The sequence below is a fragment of the Dichotomopilus funicola genome (assembly GCF_033296635.1).
Source record: "Dichotomopilus funicola strain CBS 141.50 unplaced genomic scaffold C8A04scaffold_107, whole genome shotgun sequence".
Taxonomy (NCBI): Eukaryota; Fungi; Ascomycota; class Sordariomycetes; order Sordariales; family Chaetomiaceae; genus Dichotomopilus; species Dichotomopilus funicola.
In genome coordinates this window covers 1-16,090 of record NW_026944128.1, presented here as the reverse complement: position 1 = coordinate 16,090, position 16,090 = coordinate 1, and the positions used below count along the sequence as shown (strand labels likewise).

General features: G+C 54.7%; 6 protein-coding genes across 6 annotated transcripts; 1 reads left to right on the top strand and 5 right to left on the bottom strand.

The window, feature by feature from the left end:
• Window positions 1-518: 518 nt before the first annotated feature.
• Window positions 519-2,684, bottom strand: C8A04DRAFT_33001 (uncharacterized protein; the record flags this gene model as incomplete). Its single annotated transcript, XM_062782288.1, has 1 exon — window positions 519-2,684. One exon carries the CDS (start codon window positions 2,682-2,684, stop codon window positions 519-521), a length of 2,166 nt encoding a protein of 721 aa, XP_062632866.1.
• Window positions 2,685-3,880: 1,196 nt separating this feature from the next.
• On the bottom strand, window positions 3,881-4,486 carry C8A04DRAFT_33000 (uncharacterized protein; the record flags this gene model as incomplete). Its single annotated transcript, XM_062782287.1, has 1 exon — window positions 3,881-4,486. One exon carries the CDS (start codon window positions 4,484-4,486, stop codon window positions 3,881-3,883), a length of 606 nt encoding a protein of 201 aa, XP_062632865.1.
• Window positions 4,487-6,941: 2,455 nt separating this feature from the next.
• Window positions 6,942-8,440, top strand: C8A04DRAFT_32998 (glycosyltransferase; the record flags this gene model as incomplete). Its single annotated transcript, XM_062782286.1, has 3 exons — window positions 6,942-7,121; window positions 7,303-7,517; window positions 7,603-8,440. 3 exons carry the CDS (start codon window positions 6,942-6,944, stop codon window positions 8,438-8,440), a joined length of 1,233 nt encoding a protein of 410 aa, XP_062632864.1.
• A 114-nt stretch (window positions 8,441-8,554) lies between these two features.
• Window positions 8,555-9,301, bottom strand: C8A04DRAFT_32997 (uncharacterized protein; the record flags this gene model as incomplete). The annotated part of the gene is made up of 1 exon (XM_062782285.1): window positions 8,555-9,301. The coding sequence occupies one exon, from the start codon at window positions 9,299-9,301 to the stop codon at window positions 8,555-8,557; it is 747 nt and encodes a 248-aa protein (XP_062632863.1).
• Window positions 9,302-9,763: 462 nt separating this feature from the next.
• C8A04DRAFT_40667 (major facilitator superfamily domain-containing protein) lies at window positions 9,764-11,554 on the bottom strand (the record flags this gene model as incomplete). The annotated part of the gene is made up of 3 exons (XM_062785025.1): window positions 9,764-10,663; window positions 10,760-11,413; window positions 11,534-11,554. 3 exons carry the CDS (start codon window positions 11,552-11,554, stop codon window positions 9,764-9,766), a joined length of 1,575 nt encoding a protein of 524 aa, XP_062632862.1.
• A 1,343-nt stretch (window positions 11,555-12,897) lies between these two features.
• C8A04DRAFT_32995 (general substrate transporter) lies at window positions 12,898-14,729 on the bottom strand (the record flags this gene model as incomplete). Its single annotated transcript, XM_062782284.1, has 4 exons — window positions 12,898-13,586; window positions 13,667-14,048; window positions 14,127-14,480; window positions 14,586-14,729. The coding sequence occupies 4 exons, from the start codon at window positions 14,727-14,729 to the stop codon at window positions 12,898-12,900; spliced, it is 1,569 nt and encodes a 522-aa protein (XP_062632861.1).
• Between the last annotated feature and the right edge of the window lie 1,361 nt (window positions 14,730-16,090).

The following is a 16,090-nucleotide window of genomic DNA, read 5'->3' as shown; positions in this document are numbered from 1 at the left end:
AAATAGCTGTGAAAAACCGCGTCAGCTTCAAGAAGCCACTCAATAGCCGGTTCACCACTCTTCGAAAGCTCAAACAAACCCAAAGGCCGAGAACCGTTGATAGATAGGTATAATTCGGTGGCGCCAATGAAGGCCCGATAATCAAAACCGCTGCATGTACTGGTATTGTCAACACCAACGTCGAGTTCGGATAGTGTAGGAGGCTTGTTGAGAACTTGAGACGGATCCAAGAAATCTAATAGTTATGTGTAAACGCTGAACGGATGCACCCAGCGCAAATCGTGGATGGACGCATTGAATGTGCAACCTTTAAATACAACGATCACAAAAGAGCAGATTCAGAGGGCTCGTGCAGTCATTATGTAGGGAAAAGTAGGCAATATATGCCAATACGTCGTGTTAAATTGACGGTGTTGTCCGCGTCACACGGCTCAAAAAATGCGGTCCACATGTGGGTTCCCGTTTCAGAGGTAGGCGACTTACCGCAACTACCTCGCTCATCACTCATCGCATCACCATCACTGCTGCCCTGGCAGCAAAAACCACATCCAAGAGCTCCGCCTCCGACCAGGCCCTCCGCCCAGTGTATCAAACCAGTGACTGTTGTCACAGTTCTTACCGTCTCCAGCATCGTCGTCATACCGGTTCCCCATGACGAATCGCTCTGACCGCTGTCGGAGCTCCCGGTCCTTGGCATCAAACCACTCACGCCGTGGCCAGCGGTCGCCAGTCCGAACGTATGGCCAGGCAAGGTCCGCGTAGAACCGAGCTAAGGGTGCGCTACGTTGATTCGAAGGATCACTCGTACTGTTACTACGAGTAGCAGTAGCAGTAGTAATACTAGGAGAAGAGTCCTCGGGACAGCCCAAGTCTCGTAAGGGGTTCAACAGCGTAGTATACACATCACGAACCTCCTTGCCCTGCGCCTTCGTCGTCATGATCTCGTGTCCTTCGATCCCTTCAACCTCGGGATTCTGCGTCGTCACCAGCCGCAGTGTCAGCCCGCCCAGGTTCAAGTTCCGCTTCATCCACACCCCGACTAGCTCACGCCAGTCCACAAACGCCGGGTGACCGACTCCGCGCGGCCGGTTGTAGTGCGTGAACGGGGCGAACGCCAGCTCGAGGGTCCGGATGTAACGCCTGCAGCGCGGTGGGAGGGCGTCGCGCAGGAACTCACTTATGGCGAAGCGGTTGTGCGGGTAGTCGTGGCCGACCGACCAGGGGTGGTAGGGTGACGAGGCATCGACGCCGTCAAAGACGATAATGCGGTTGCGGCCATACCAGACACGGAGGGCTTCGTCTGACAGGGTGCGGCACACGAGGAACAGTGCGGTCGGTGGGCCGCCCCAGCACCGGCAGACGTACGACGGGAATGATTTGGACAATGACGAGGCGGCCGCGTGCCGAATTCGGCAGAAGCAGCCTACATTCTGCTCGCCGAGTGCGGACTCGGAGCACCGCAGAAACTGGTAGCCGTGCTTCAACGTGGATGGACAATGCCCGTGCCAGCGGCCGCGGTTGAAGGTGAGTCGGCGAGTGTCTCGACTCCAATAGAGCTCGCAAAAAGGCGCGACGAGGTCGGTGTACTCGAGGATGCGGAGGCGTATTTCCGGGGGGAGAGCGAGAAGACTGCGCTTGCTCTGGTATCGGTGGGAGGTAGAGCTATCGAGCGGTTGCGGTTGTTGTCGCCATCCGACGCGCGCGACCGTTTCCAACGCAAGCCGTTGGAGCACTGGATCGGGTTTGTGGCACAGCCGAACATGGCAGTCCTTCAGCAACGGTAGCAGCGGCTCGAGGGAACTGAGAACGACCTGTTGCGCCGTGTCCACGTCCCCGGCTTGGACGTCGCACACCAAGGCTAGTTCGAGCCGGCCCGGGTTCGTCGCTAGTTGGGACGCTAGGTAGGCTGCCGCAGCATTCCACTCGCGGGCCAACGCCGTGATCACGGCGGTGTTGGCTGCGTTCAGCGGCAAGTCATGCGTATACCACGCCCCATGTTCGACGCATTGGGGCGTTCGTAAAGAACGGTCCCAGCAACACTCGCGGTCGCTATTATGGTAGGGGTCATGGCATGAGGCTTGGTTCAGCACGACTTTCAGGTGGGCGAGATGTCGCACGGCCTGTGGTCTGACAGTCCGCAGTGGCGCGAGCAGTGAGTAGCTCGGGGCATGGTAATGGAGGAGGAATCGGTTGGACGAGTAGAAGGAGTAGAGGAGGGCCGAAATTTCGGCGTAGAGGGTGCGACAAGACAAGAGCAGGCCGTGGAAGGTCTGGAAGTCCTCGTGTGGGCTGCCCGCATGATGGGCAAGACTGGAAGCGTCGCTGAGGTCGTAGAAGGTTGGCACGGGCGTGTAAGGGTACTCAAAAGGGTACTCAAAAGGGTACTTCACAGCTTCGTTTAGGCTGCCCGGATGAGACGCGAAGCTCGACGGGTCGCCGAGGCCGTTCACGGTCGGCAAGGACAACTCGAAGTCGTCGTCTGAACTGTCCGCCTGCGCTAAATCTAACGGGTCGCTAAGGTCGTACACCGGCCTGTGGACGGTCGGCCTGGACCGGTCGGGCGTGCGAACGTTGGAAAGCCCTAGGTTGGCATAGATGTGCTGTCGGCATTCGGGAGTGAGGCGAAGCAGGCCAGGCAGACGGCTGGCAGAAATCGGACTCGTTTTCAGCGCATCGCGATCCATGGTATTGTGGCCCCTTGCTGAATTTGCGTGTCAATCACCAAACGCTCAAGCCTCCGCACAGAAGCACCAGCGCATCTCCCACTCAGCGACCTGGGGAATTGAACATCCGAGATTCCCAGGGTCTCAAATAGCATGCCAGTAATACAGAGGCATTGTGTACGGGCAAAAAACGGAAGAAAATGAAGGTTATACAACGCCTAAACTTTGGTCCCCTAAATGTGCGCGGTGCAAGGGAGCGAGTTCTCTTGATTGTCGAGTGGTTGCTCGTCGGTTGGGTGCAGTTGGTTGCAGGAAGCAAAAGTCGGCTGTGCGGCTTCCATATTTTGGGTGTTGCGGGTTGCAACCAAATACGGAAGGTGGAGCAACATTCTCCTTGAAGCCAAGGCGTACGAAGAGAGGTAATTACAGTACAGAAGTGTAAACTATCCGATAGAGTGCTATAATTACCAGGTTAGGTCGGAACCACCGCGAGAGCCTTTTCCAATGCTGCGAGGAGTGCCTTTCTTCCACATACACTCCATGTAATACACCAAGGGCAAGACCCTGAAAGCGGTGCTTTTAGGTAGCCCCTTTCAACTGCTTTTGGCGCCGTTTTCGAGGGCCCGGATGTAAGCAAGAGCTTAAGAGCCTAAGAGGCAGAACGCTGCAAAGGGTTTTAGCAAAAGTAACGATCGTACGTGTACCCAGTATATACCTATGTACCTAGGTACCTTGCGATCACGGTCTGTACTATATATAATTACACCTACCACAGTACGTATTGAATAAACGTATGTATGTACATCAGCTCCCAAACCACATCCTACACAAAGGCCTCTGGCCATACCTACCAGGTAATTGCTTGGACACATGTTGCTGCGATTTTCCGTCAACTTCAGGACCAAGGTAAACATGTGTTGGTTGTTAACCCTGAGCGGCTACCAATTTCAGTCACAAAAGTGATACAAGTATTACCCGCAGGTGACTGCTTCTATTCAACCTTCAACCTTTCTAAACTGCATTTATTAATACCCATCCACCCATCCACCCATTGCCATTCTCCTTTCTCCTGAAAACCGGCAGTTATACCAAAAAGAGTGTGAGGGTTAAAAGAGGCCTGCTCTTAATTCCCCCCTTACAAAAATGTCCAAAACCAACCCTCCCCTAGTGACCTCGTTTACCAAACAAGCTCACCTGTTGTTATATTGACCGGAGTATCAACGCGAGCGTGGATCCCGCGGGCGGTGGCTAGAGGATGTGGAGGACGAAGGAACGTGGCGGCCGTATGACATGTTCGGGGCCTGGGGAGCACTGCCGATTCCCCAACGGAGGCTGCCGCTACCTCTATCCCAGGAGGGGACTATTTGCGTGTTCAGCGCGGAGCCCCTCGTTGGCCTGCTCAGCAGCCGCTCCTCCTGCGCCCTCAAGGCAGCCGTACAGTACGAAATGTTCAACATCTGGGCGACCCGTCGGCACGAAGGTTGTTTCTTGGATTTGGTGCACAGCTCGATTGGTCGGCCGGTTTGCTTGACTCCGTCCGAGTCGCTGTAGTAGTAACCCCACACGGCGAGGCGCAGGGGTCCCAACTCATGCTCGCGGTCCTGCATATAGTACCCCTCGCTAAGAATCTTGAGGTACGGCAGAAGCTCCGGTTCGCGCTGCGACGGGATTTCGCGGCGTACCTGACGGTTGCAGCGCACGGCTCTCTCAAAGTTGAACAGAACCGCGTCTTCGGCGTGAAGCGTCAATTCTGTGCTACTCTGTCGGCCGGCGTTGACGGCGAGCAACCACGTGGGGGCGTCGATCGGTCCGTCCTCGACCATTACGTCCTGCTTGGTTTCGCGCGGGATGGTCGAGACGAAGCAGTGTCACCCGGCTGTGTCCGGGACGAAGAGGGCGGCTACGAGGCAGTGCCCGTTGCGAGTCTCGGCCCGTTTGCCCCAACGGCGCCTGATATCGGACCAGTAGCTTTCGGCGATGTCGAGGAGGTCGTTCCATTGGATGTTGCGGTCGTCGATGTGGCTCTGAAAGTGGACCTCCCAGCTGGCAGTATCCGCGTTTACGCCAATTTGCTGGAGGGGGTGCGTGCGGGCCCAGTTGATGGTCATAATTCGGTTAGATCTCGGGGCTGTTGCTTTACGCTGCGTTACGATTATAGTGATTCGAGGCGTGGTATGGTGTGCGTGGTAACAACAGAGTGGCGGAAATCTGAAGTAACGTGGAACTCAAAAAAGAAAGGGGGATACAATATCTCGGCCAGCGAGAAGTCTTATTGCGTATTGAGACAGGAAGTATATAAGTGGTTGCGAATGATACAGATATCCGTGATCGCCGATAGAAGGAGAAGAGGTGGCTCTATTTATTATCGTATAATCCACCGTTCTCATGTCGCTCTCATCTCCCGTGCCAACAATACCACGGCAGCATTGCGGCCTCTCAAGCCTCAACCGGCCTGGCCAAAGGCTTCTCGCCTTCGCGCCGCTTCAAGATGAAACCACAGGTTACCGGTGGTCTTTCCGGCTAGTAAGGCATTGGGGGCGAGTTTCACTTGTCCTCCTTGGTCTGGTTGATATGAGAAGAAGGTCACGCTAATTCGGCCTTGAGCGAGTAATTCTTGTTCACAGTGCATGATCATCATATCACGTACCTAAGTACCTGTGCTCCCCCAAGAGCCCATCTCCCCAGCCTACTCTGGCCAGGTATAGCGCATTCTAACACATCCCAGGGGATCGATCTTGCTGCGCATCGAACTACTGGCTCATATCAATAATTCAATTATCACAATCTGAACTTGGGTGTTGGGAACTCGGGACGGCCTTCGGCCCCCCAAATCTCATGACCGCGTTGGCCCACAACGCGGAATATGTATCAGATCATGCCAAACCATTGGCCGAATACTGTTGGGACATGGGGACACAAACATCAGATCTGGCTGAGGCCACCAACAGGTTGCGGCGTAGTTTCTCCCTCCCGAATTACTACCCGCCCTGGGCCGCACTGAGGCGCCCCTCTGGCCTTCAGATGGTTATCGTTAGTTGTGTCTAGTCAAAATAGGGGAAGTTATGAGACACTACATGTTTCCCGTCTGTACTTTTTCGGCGTGTCCAAGTATTCCCGACTTTCAGGTGTTATCATTCAACTTATCAATCATTATCCCTCCAGGAAGGGGAATACCTAAAAGGAGGGTTAGGGTTGGTAGAAGGCTCCTGGCTTCCATTTCCTGCAACAAAGTGCCGACAGAGTGCCTGAACATCTTGCACCAGCAGCCATTTACCTCCACGTGATTTCTTTCTTACCTCTCTGTCGCCATACCTTATCGACCCGAAGGGTAGCCCACGTTCAGGTGTAATGCAATTACACGTGGAGTTAGAGAATATCCTCTGGGCGGCGTGAGACAATAGTTGTAGAACCCACTGTTGCATAGTCGTGTTCAGTGGTGTTATGTTAAGTCTAGAGTGGTAACTGTTGCTTCTGCTCGCTTCAAATATGTTTTATGTCAGGTACGACAAATGTAAGCAGTTCTTGTCCTGACGGAAAACTGAAAAGTTATTGCTTGAACCTCAGCCGGACCCCCTGAATTTCGGCCACTTGGCAAACCCGCGCGGAGGCACCCTCCTAACTTCTTCAACGCCGTATACTGCAACAGCGTCCACCTACTAAACTATAGGAAGGCTCTGCACTATCATTTGCGGACTCTCTCTCTCCAGCCATAGTATCTCCCTTACGACCGGCCGATGCGAACGATGCAAAGAAGTGTACGACCCAGGAACTGGAGAATAGAGGACAGAGAACGAGCGAGATTTGTCTGGCTTGCCAAGCTTGCCTGGCAAGCATGGCCTGGGGCCCCGCTCGGCGTCCAATCAGCGCATGCACCCGAGCGCAGACACAACCCAAAGCTGTGGGGTGGCACATCCCTGAAGTTGGCCAGTGCCGGGTCGAATGCGATGGACCGCCAACTTGAGACGAACCACCCGAGCCACCCACAGCCCCTGAGTTGGGTCCAGGGCCTCAGGGGTTGGTTGGGATGAAGGTCCACGTTTCGTGGACAGCAGCTAACAAATCTCTTTTTGGCGCGCGTCCCTTCACGCGGAAGTCCGTTTGCCGCTTCCGTGAATTGTCAAGTGTCACAAACGTTCATCTGACAGCGGCTGATGGGGAATGGTTTGGGGCCGCAACGACGACGACGCCATTATAATATTCTTTTAAATTATATTTACCTTCTGTTCTCTCATAACTCCTTTTGGTTCTAGCGATTTGGTTCCCTGACCCAACCCCGCGATGGCCCTTCGGCTGTTCCAGAAACGGGGGTTCTGGGCCCTGGCTACGGCGCTCGTGGTCATTTTCCTGTTTTTCCAGTTCCGCAGCGACCCAGGGAGCGGCCCGAATCCGTCGTCGGCACGCGATCCTCGGCACTGGACGAGGGGGCCGTTGCGTGACATTGCGAATAGCACGTTTGGTGTGAGTGTCTTTTGGTGCCGGTCTCATTCATCGTATTCTTGCCCAGGGTTGTTTCATCGATGCGATGAGTGCCTGTCTTGTCCATTTACCGTTGTGAATCTCATAATCATCTCACCAAAAAAATGAGATGAGATGAGACTGAGATGGATATGGCTGAGAACAAACACACTGACAACCCCAGTTTGAGAAAATCTTCGTCGTCGGCTTGCCGTCCCGCTCCGACCGCCGCGATGGCATGGTCCTACAAGCTGCCTTGAGCGACATGCAGTTCGAGTTCATCGACGGCGTCATGGGCAAGGATGTGCCCGACAAGGCCGTGCCGTCGTCGCCGGAGCACACTCGCTTGGCCGATGCCTCGATCGGGTCCTGGCGGGCACATATGAATGCCGTACGAGAGTATGTCCCGGCTCTATCACATCTGTCACCTGATTATTCCGCTTGCCGTTATAGACAAGGCTGAAGCAAATACTAACGCCCGCAGAATCGTCCACCGCAACCTAACTACCGCCCTGATCCTCGAAGACGACGTCGACTGGGACGTCCGCATCCGCGACCAACTCCACGACTTCGCCCTCTCGACCCACGCCCTAACCCAACCCCTCCGTTCCTCCCCAGGCGGCCGCACCCCCCCAACCTACGCCGACGAAACCTACCCCCAACCCCGTGACAACTCCCCCGAGTCCCTCCCCGACTGGGACTTCCACTCCTTACCCTCCACCACCCCGCCCACGGCCTCCCCCTACGGCGACAACTGGGACATCCTCTGGGTCGGCCACTGCGGCATGCACTTCCCCTTCAAGCGCAGCCGGACTGTCCCCAAAGCACGCATCATCCGCCGCGACGACGAGACCGTCGCGCCGCGCAAAAACCTCTGGACCCTCAACATCCCCTTCACGCTCAAGGAAAACTACCCGGACCATACCCGTGCGTATCACCACGTGCAGGAGGGGGTGTGCACGCTGGGGTATGCGCTAACGCAGCGTGGGGCGCGGAGACTGTTGCATGAGGTTGGATTGAAGGATGTGAGCACGGCGTATGATTTGCTGTTGCGGTATTTTTGCGAGGGGGAGAAGGGGAGGAAGGCGGGGAGACAGTGTTTGACGACGCAGCCGAGTTTGTTTCATCATCATCGGATGATTGGGCCGATGAATATTATGAGTGATATTGGGGATCATGGGGACGCGTTCAGGGAGACGGCGATGACGGATATGGTGAGGTGGAGTGTGCGGTTGAATGCGGATGTGTTGATGGATGGACGGACGGATTTTGTGAATCAGTATCCGGATGATGTGCCGGGCGATGCTGAACAGGGGGTGTGAGGTTTCTGTTTCTCTTGGACATAAGGAACATTGGATAAGACGAGTTAATTATTCCTCCGATAAGACCGACCGTACTGTTAATACCAACCCCGCTACAACTAGACAAGCAACCCACTACGGAAATGCCTCAGGCGTTGTCTTGTACGTAACCCCCTTCGCCTTCAGCCCAGCCAAGAAATCATCCACCTTAAACGGCGGCGGCACCACAGGTGTCGGCACCGCTGTCGCAGTCTCACTCTTCTCCCCGTTCTTCTTCCTCAACCCCTGAATCACCTTCTTCACCGTCCCCTCTTGCTTCTTTGGCGCAGCCGCGGAAGCAGTCGCAGCAGCCGCAGCAGGAGGAGCAGGGTCCTTCAACGGCCCAACAACCGCCCTCACCACCTCCTTCACCTTCGCAGTGACGTTCCAATTCCCATTTCCGTTCCTAGCGGCAGCAGCAGGAGGAGCACCACCAGAAGTAGCATCAGAAGGAGGCAAAGGAGGACAAAACTCAATCCCCAACTCCCAGTCCCACACATGCGGACTAGAATACGCGCCATAATGCCACGCAAACCGCGTCGGCATTGCAGCATTGAGCTTTTTGGCGGTGGCACATGCGCCGTTGTGGTTGGGCCGGTTCTGACATGTCAGGCAGTAGAAGCGGAGACGGTATTCTTTCGGGGGTGTGCCAAAGCCACCTGTTCTCTCAAATCGCCGCTGCTGCTCGGGGGTGGGCACTAGTTGTTCGGGCTGGATTTGGGCGAAGTCGGGGATGGCCTGGGCGGGAGGACGCTGGGTTGGGTTTGTGGTTGTCGTGGTGGTGGTGGTGGTGTTGTTTCCGCGGTTGCGGCGGAGGATATTATTGGGTTTGGGTGCGGACATTTTGGTGGTGTTGTGTGTTGTGTGTTGTTGTTGTGTCGAAAATGTGGTTAATTAATGTTGTGGTTGGTTGAGTAAGTTGTTGTGAATGAGATTGAGTTAAGTTGCGGCGTAATATCATCATAATATATGCTATGCTTATCTCGATGTGTTGGGATACACTCGGATGATGGGTAGTCTCGGCGTCAGCTCGGATTATATTCTTGAGCCTACTTGAGGATCAGTTGCTCCAACTGTAAAGTTGAAACATCAAGGTTCATCTTCCAGTGATATTCGGATGATGACACGTCAAGTGCGAGCTGCCGCCAGCCCGAAGCTGTAAGTCAACCCTCTATTAAGTCCGAGCTTAAATCCTGAAACAGCCTCGATAATAATCTAATGTAGCGTGGGCAAAAGCCAACCACAAAAAAAAGAAAAAGAAAAAAGAAAGAAAGGAAACGCTGGGTATCTCTATGTCCCTAACCCCTAGGTACTCTCCGCCTCTTGCTGCTTCTTAGCAAACCGCTGATACCGCTCCTCCCTCCACTTGGGCCCCCATTTCCTTACCACCAACACACTCGGACTCGCAGCCAACACAATCAACCCCATAAACAAATACGTATACCCATACCCCCACGCCTCAATCATATACTGCACCACCGCCGTACCAACCGCACTAAACGTAGCCCTCGTCAAATTAAACGTCGACGACACCCTCCCCGGATTCATCGGATACAAATCCACCAACAACGTGGTCAAGACCGAGACCGGCCCGGCCAGCGCAAGACCCGCAAAGAACAGCACGACCAGCGGCGCAGCCAGGCTGGTCCCCGCCGTGACGACCCAGCCCCACCCGACGATCATGCCGACGGCGAGGAAAGTCGACGGCCACAGGAGATCCAGCCGCGCCCGCTCGATCGGAAAATTGCGCAGGTCGTCGCCGCGTTTGCGGTCGGGTGATACGCCAATGCTTTTTGCGACGCGTGCATAGTTCCAGTTGAGGGCTTTGCCCATCACGATGGACCGGACCACGGACCCGACCGAGAAGGGGATGAAGCAGAGGCCGACTTGGAGGTCGTTGAAATTGTATTGTCGGCGGATGACGTCTTGGATTGGTACCATGACGGCGTAGTTAGCCATGACGAAGAGGGACATGAACAGCATGAGCGGGCCGACGTCCTTCTCAAAGATTATCACTACGGCGGCCCAAATGTTGGGGATGGGGATTTTAAGTGGGAGTTTCTTGGGAGGGGGGAGGGCTTCCGCTAGGGCTTCGGGGTCGTCTGCGAGCTGGCGTCGGAGTTTGCGCTGGCGGAAGTGTGTGTACAGCGAGGTGTGGGACTTGGGAGGTGGTATCGAGCCGTTGCCAACGATGTTCCGCGCGGTCTAATTACCCAGTCAGTTGTGGTCTTTTTTTCCCTTCCTTTGGGGGGGGGTTTCTTTTCCATGGTTTTTGTACAGGGTGATCAGTTTGACACTTACCTCAGGCACGGCCGGCAGATACACCGCCAAAAACACCCCCGTCATAATCACCAAACACCAAAACGTCGACCGCCACCCCAAAAACTGCGACAAAATCCCCCCCAACGTCGTCGCCAGCGCGGGCGCAAACATCACACTCGCCTGCACGGCCGCAATGAACCCGCCACGGTCCGCACTCGTCGCAAAATCCGCCATGACCGCGTTCCCAATCGCCACCGTCGCGCTGCTGCCCGTGCTCTGCATCGCCCGCAGCACCATCAGCGCCGGGTAGCTGTGCTGCACGGCCAGGCCGATGTTGGCGCCGAGGTAGATGGCGAAGCTGAGCAGGTACACAGGCCGGCGACCGATCTGGTCGCTGAGGTCGCCGAAGAAGAGCGGGGCTAGCGCTTGCATGATCTGGTATGTTGTTACGCTCAGGTTGATGTCGGATACTGGTCGGCCGTATTCGTTGGCGATGGGTGTGATGGCGGGGAAGTAGATGGACGATGAGAAAGGGGAGAAGAAGGTGCCGAAGACGGTCGTGACCACTAGGAAGCGCTTCATGCCGGGGGAGAAGACCGAGTACACAGGTTTAGGCGCTTCCGGCGATGGGTTCTCTGGATCTTGGGGTTTGGCGTCGCTGTCGTTGTCATCGTTGGCGTTGTTGTGTTCGTCCTTGACGCCATCTTCAGTCTTGGCGGGCGCGTTCGAAGGTGCGTCCTCGAAAATATGGTCTTTATCTTTCGTCGTTCCGATGGCCCTCTGTTCAATTGGGGATTCGACCCCAACCGGAACCTTCTCGTCGGCATCCGCCATGATGGGTCACTACCAATTGTCGTTGAAGACGATGTTGAAAAGTCGAGTTCAGATTCCAAAAGTGGTAGGCCGAGAGAGCCAAGACATCTTTATAGCACGAAGACTCGTGCATTACCTAATCCACCGCCCTGTAAATTTGTGCATTTTCCTCTTTAGCAGGCACTTTGAACAAGCATCGACGGAGATTGGGGGACACACTACGGAATTAAGCACTTAAGCCCGGTATCATGTCAATGATGCCCACATGTCGCATTCTCGAACAAAGAGTCGTCGCGACGGGATTAACATCAGGGAATATCGCGGGGTATTAGATAATATTCTCGGCCGAGAAGATCGACGATCCGGCCCGAACCTTTCCTCACACTCATCGGCAAGTGAGATCGAGAAAAATTACACACTTGTTGAAGAATGTCAGGCAAAATAACAAAAATAACAATACTGTGGCATTATTTTTTTTCTTCCACACGTAAACCTCTTGCAGGTTAGCGAATATGGTTTATATCCGTCACCGTCATTGGCCGTCCAAATCTCCGAGTCCCAAGAATGAAACGCGTGGGATGGAGTCTCATTGCCTACACTAGTGTAAGACACCCATGGCGATCAGCTGCATGTCTCTCGGTTCTAAACTGGGCGGCTCAAGTCTTGACGCCCCTTATCGGGCCGAGTAATTCCCGAACGAATATCTTGACGGTCAGGTGAGTAGTGGGATTAGAAATGCTGGTTGCTGCGACAAGGAGCTGCAGGAGGAAGATCATAGATGAAATGTTGTGCTGGTTGGAAATTTGGGTGTAAATCGATTTGGACACTCAATGCACAATTAAGGCAGCTGTTCTACACGGTCGGAGATGGGAATTGTTTACCTAGTACCTGATGGAGATGAAGGCAGTGAGGCACCAGCCGGCCCCTGATGCCTTTCATCACAACTCCTTTGCCGTTCCTTCCCAGACAGGTCCCCCCATATCACCCCCTCGCGCAGAGTCCCTGTCACCGACCCTCCCAAGAGCCAAACACACCGGTAGATTAGCTCAGCGGCATTGGGAGTAGGTCTGGCCCTGCCACTACCGTCGTAAATCGAAGAGCTCCCGGGTTCGGTTCCCGGGACCAGCGAATTAAAAGCCCCTGGTTGGGCTTTTCGTAACCACCGACCGCTATTCCTCCGGATGGGAATAGGGTTCAGTGGCGAGCTTTTTGTTCCCTTCCCAAGTTCCTAACTCCAGATTAACCCCATTTAATTCCATCGAGCGTGGTGAAACCGACGATAGTGACATCAAGCTTTTCCCACAAGTTGGGATATTAACAACATCTCCTCACTCAATTACTCATCATGATAAGCGTCATAATCATCACACATCCTTCTCTCCATCAACGCTAACCTTTTCCACCTCTCTCACACTCCCATCCTTCTCCTTCTCCTTGTCCTCCACTTTGACCCCCACTACATGTCCTACGCAGACATGCTTCCTGAACCGCCTCGCCGGCAACCGCTTCTCAAACATCTCATCAATCTCCTCAAGCGTGCGCCCCTTCGTCTCCGGCAAGAAGAAATACACCCACAACGTGGCCACCACACACGACGGGAACCAGATATACCCATACCGCGGGCCCCAGTTCAACGACTCCGGATTAATAAAATACGGCGCCGTAAACGTCGTCAACCACGCAAACAAGAACCCGACCGCCGCCGCCAGACCAAATGTATAACTCCTCAGCCGCTGCGACGGCAGTTCGCCGCCAGCCAACCAAGCATACGTCGCGATCATGCCATTGTAGCTCATCATGTACACACAGGTAAACGCGACGAGGACCTGGCCCGTGGAGGTCGTGCCGGGCTGTTTGTCGTACACGACGGCCATGATGAGTTGGAACACGCCGCAGAGGACGAGCCCGGTCATTAGGATGACGCGGCGGCGGCCGTAGCGGACGACGATGAGGGAATTGAAGATGATGGCGAGGATGCCCATGGCTGAGAGGATGTTGCTCATGCCGAAGGGGTTGGCGACCTTCGACATGCCGAGGAAGTAAGCTTTGTATGCTATTCGCAGTTGTCAGTAATAAACCATTACGAACAGGCCAAGGGGGGGGGAACAGAAGCAGGAGGATCAGACAACCCACCGATAATAAACATCGACCCTGACGCGGCCTGTAACGTGACAGCACACACAGCCAACAAGGTCCGCCGCCGGTCAATGGGATTCACAAACATATCCAACACCGACGCCCCGCTGCCCATCTCGGTTTCCCGATCAATCGCAGCCTTGATCTCGGCCGCCTCGCTGTCGACATCAGCACCGGCGGGCCGCAGCCACCGGAGGGACTTGACGCCTTCTTCGTAGCGGCCGGTAAGGATAAACCAGCGAGGTGATTCGGGGATAAAGAAGAGGGCTACCGTCATGATGGCGGGCACGATGTAGATCATTCCGAGCGGGATGAGGTAGGCCGATTTGTCGGGGCGGCTCGCGGTTGCCCAGTCGATGATAGTGCCGATGAGGGTGCCCTAGAAGGTTGCAGTAAATTAGCCCTCACCCTCCGTTATACTGTTTAGTCTGGGGGGGCCTGGAGGCTAGGGACATACAAACGACGTAAAAAACTGAAACGCGGTAATAAACCACCCGCGATACCTTGCCGGGCTGCTCTCCTGGATGTACAGCTGCGAAAAGGTCATAAAATACCCGTTCGCCAGCCCGATGATGAACCGCCCGGCATATAGTGCGCCAATATTCTCAGTGGCCATCATCATAATGTTTGCGACGCAACAGCCCAGGCAGGCTATCCACAGACACTGCTTGCGGCTCACATAGGTGGCTGTGAGACCAGCCGTCCCGGAACTGATGAAGGCGCCAAGAGTCATGAGGGAGGAAATCAGCTGTTGGCGTGTTGTGTCGAGGTTCCAACCGAGGGGGGTGTTGGGGGCTTCGTGGCCGAAGATCTGTTGGTCTTTGTTAGTGGCCGTGGTCAAGATTATGATAATAGTTAAAAAAAATACTGGTTGAAAACGCGTCTCGCGATGGTGCCAATGATGGGATCTACACACCTGGAGGAAGCCGCGCATGGCCTGCAGGCCGCCGATGAGGCCAAAGTCGACGCCATACTGAAACGGCGAAAGCACGATGATTCCGCAGGCAACGAAGCACTTCCAGTGGGTGCGCCACGATTCGTCTTCGGCGGGAGATCCCATTTCTCGAGAAGTGCAGAGGCGAAGCCCGACTGCCGGTGTATCGTTCTGCGCTCAAGTCCAGACCATCGAAGGCTCAGGCAGGTATACCCGAATTTGAGGGTACTAGAAAGATGGACAATAATTACTGATGAAGCTTGCGACAGCGGGGGCATACGGGAGAGCAGTTATTTAAGACCACAAAGGGGGGCTTCCATATTAGTGGTTATCCCCCCAAGCCGATCCGGTTCGGCCCAACAATTAATATGGCCAGAAGCATCTTCTGCACATCCACTGCCATTCCCAACCCCATTCTCTAATCTTGGGAAGTCTTGAAGTGCCGGCCAAGCTCGGGGGTCTAAGAGGGGGGTGTCACGAGCACTTAGCGTTCACACCTTAGCTCCATATGCGGAGAAGGGGTAATTAACAGATAGTACGTACATCCATGGTTTGGCAAACAACGGACGGCTGCGCAGGTGCTTGGCTACCTACCGCGGGCCGGCAGCAGCCCGGCCGGTCTAAATTGTGCTTTCAGCCTGTTGTTGGAGAGAACGAGAAAGGTGCCGCCGCCAAGAGGGAGAAGCGTTCCCGGTGATTTGAGGAGAAAGCGGGGGAGATGGAGACAAAAAATCTCCGACGCTCAATGCCACTACCTCGAAGCTGACGACCTCTTCCGCGAGCTCCCATGGAACGATTTGAAGTACTACATCCCAGGTTTTGAGCTCTTTGGAGAGACTGCAATCTTCAAAGCTCTGCGATCAATGGGTTACTCGGGAAGAAAACGCCCCCGTAGGATTGAACTGACTGCTCAGCACCGGGCTACACGACTCGCCTTTACACTTGAGCAGTTGGCTCTGCGACCTAATCCTGAGGACTGGGAAAAGGTTATCTTTAGCGACGAGACTTGGGCTACCAATAACCCTATGTGGAAGAGGTGGATTAATTACCGTGTACGACACTGAAAACCCTCGTACTTGGGCACTTCTTCGGCAGAAACCACACGGCTAGATGTTCTGGGGCTGCTTTGCAGGACGGCACAAGGGACCCGGGTTCTTCTAGGAGAAGGTATACGGGGGTATAAACGCTGAGAGATATCAGCGATTTATACTTCCTCTTGTACGGCAGTTCTGGGAGTCTCACGGCTGTGAGTTTGTCTTCCAAGAGGACAATTCTGCTGCCCATACAGCTCGCTCAACGAGGCGTCTCATTGCGGCACTTGGACTTGAGCTGTTGGAGTGGCCTGCTCGGAGCCCGGACCTCAACCCGATAGAAAACCTCTGGCAGTGGCTGAAGAACTACGTCGAGGACCATCACCCAGATCTTCAACGGCTTAGTCTTGCGGCTCTCCGTACGGCTATTCAGGAGGCGTGGGATGCAATTCCGGA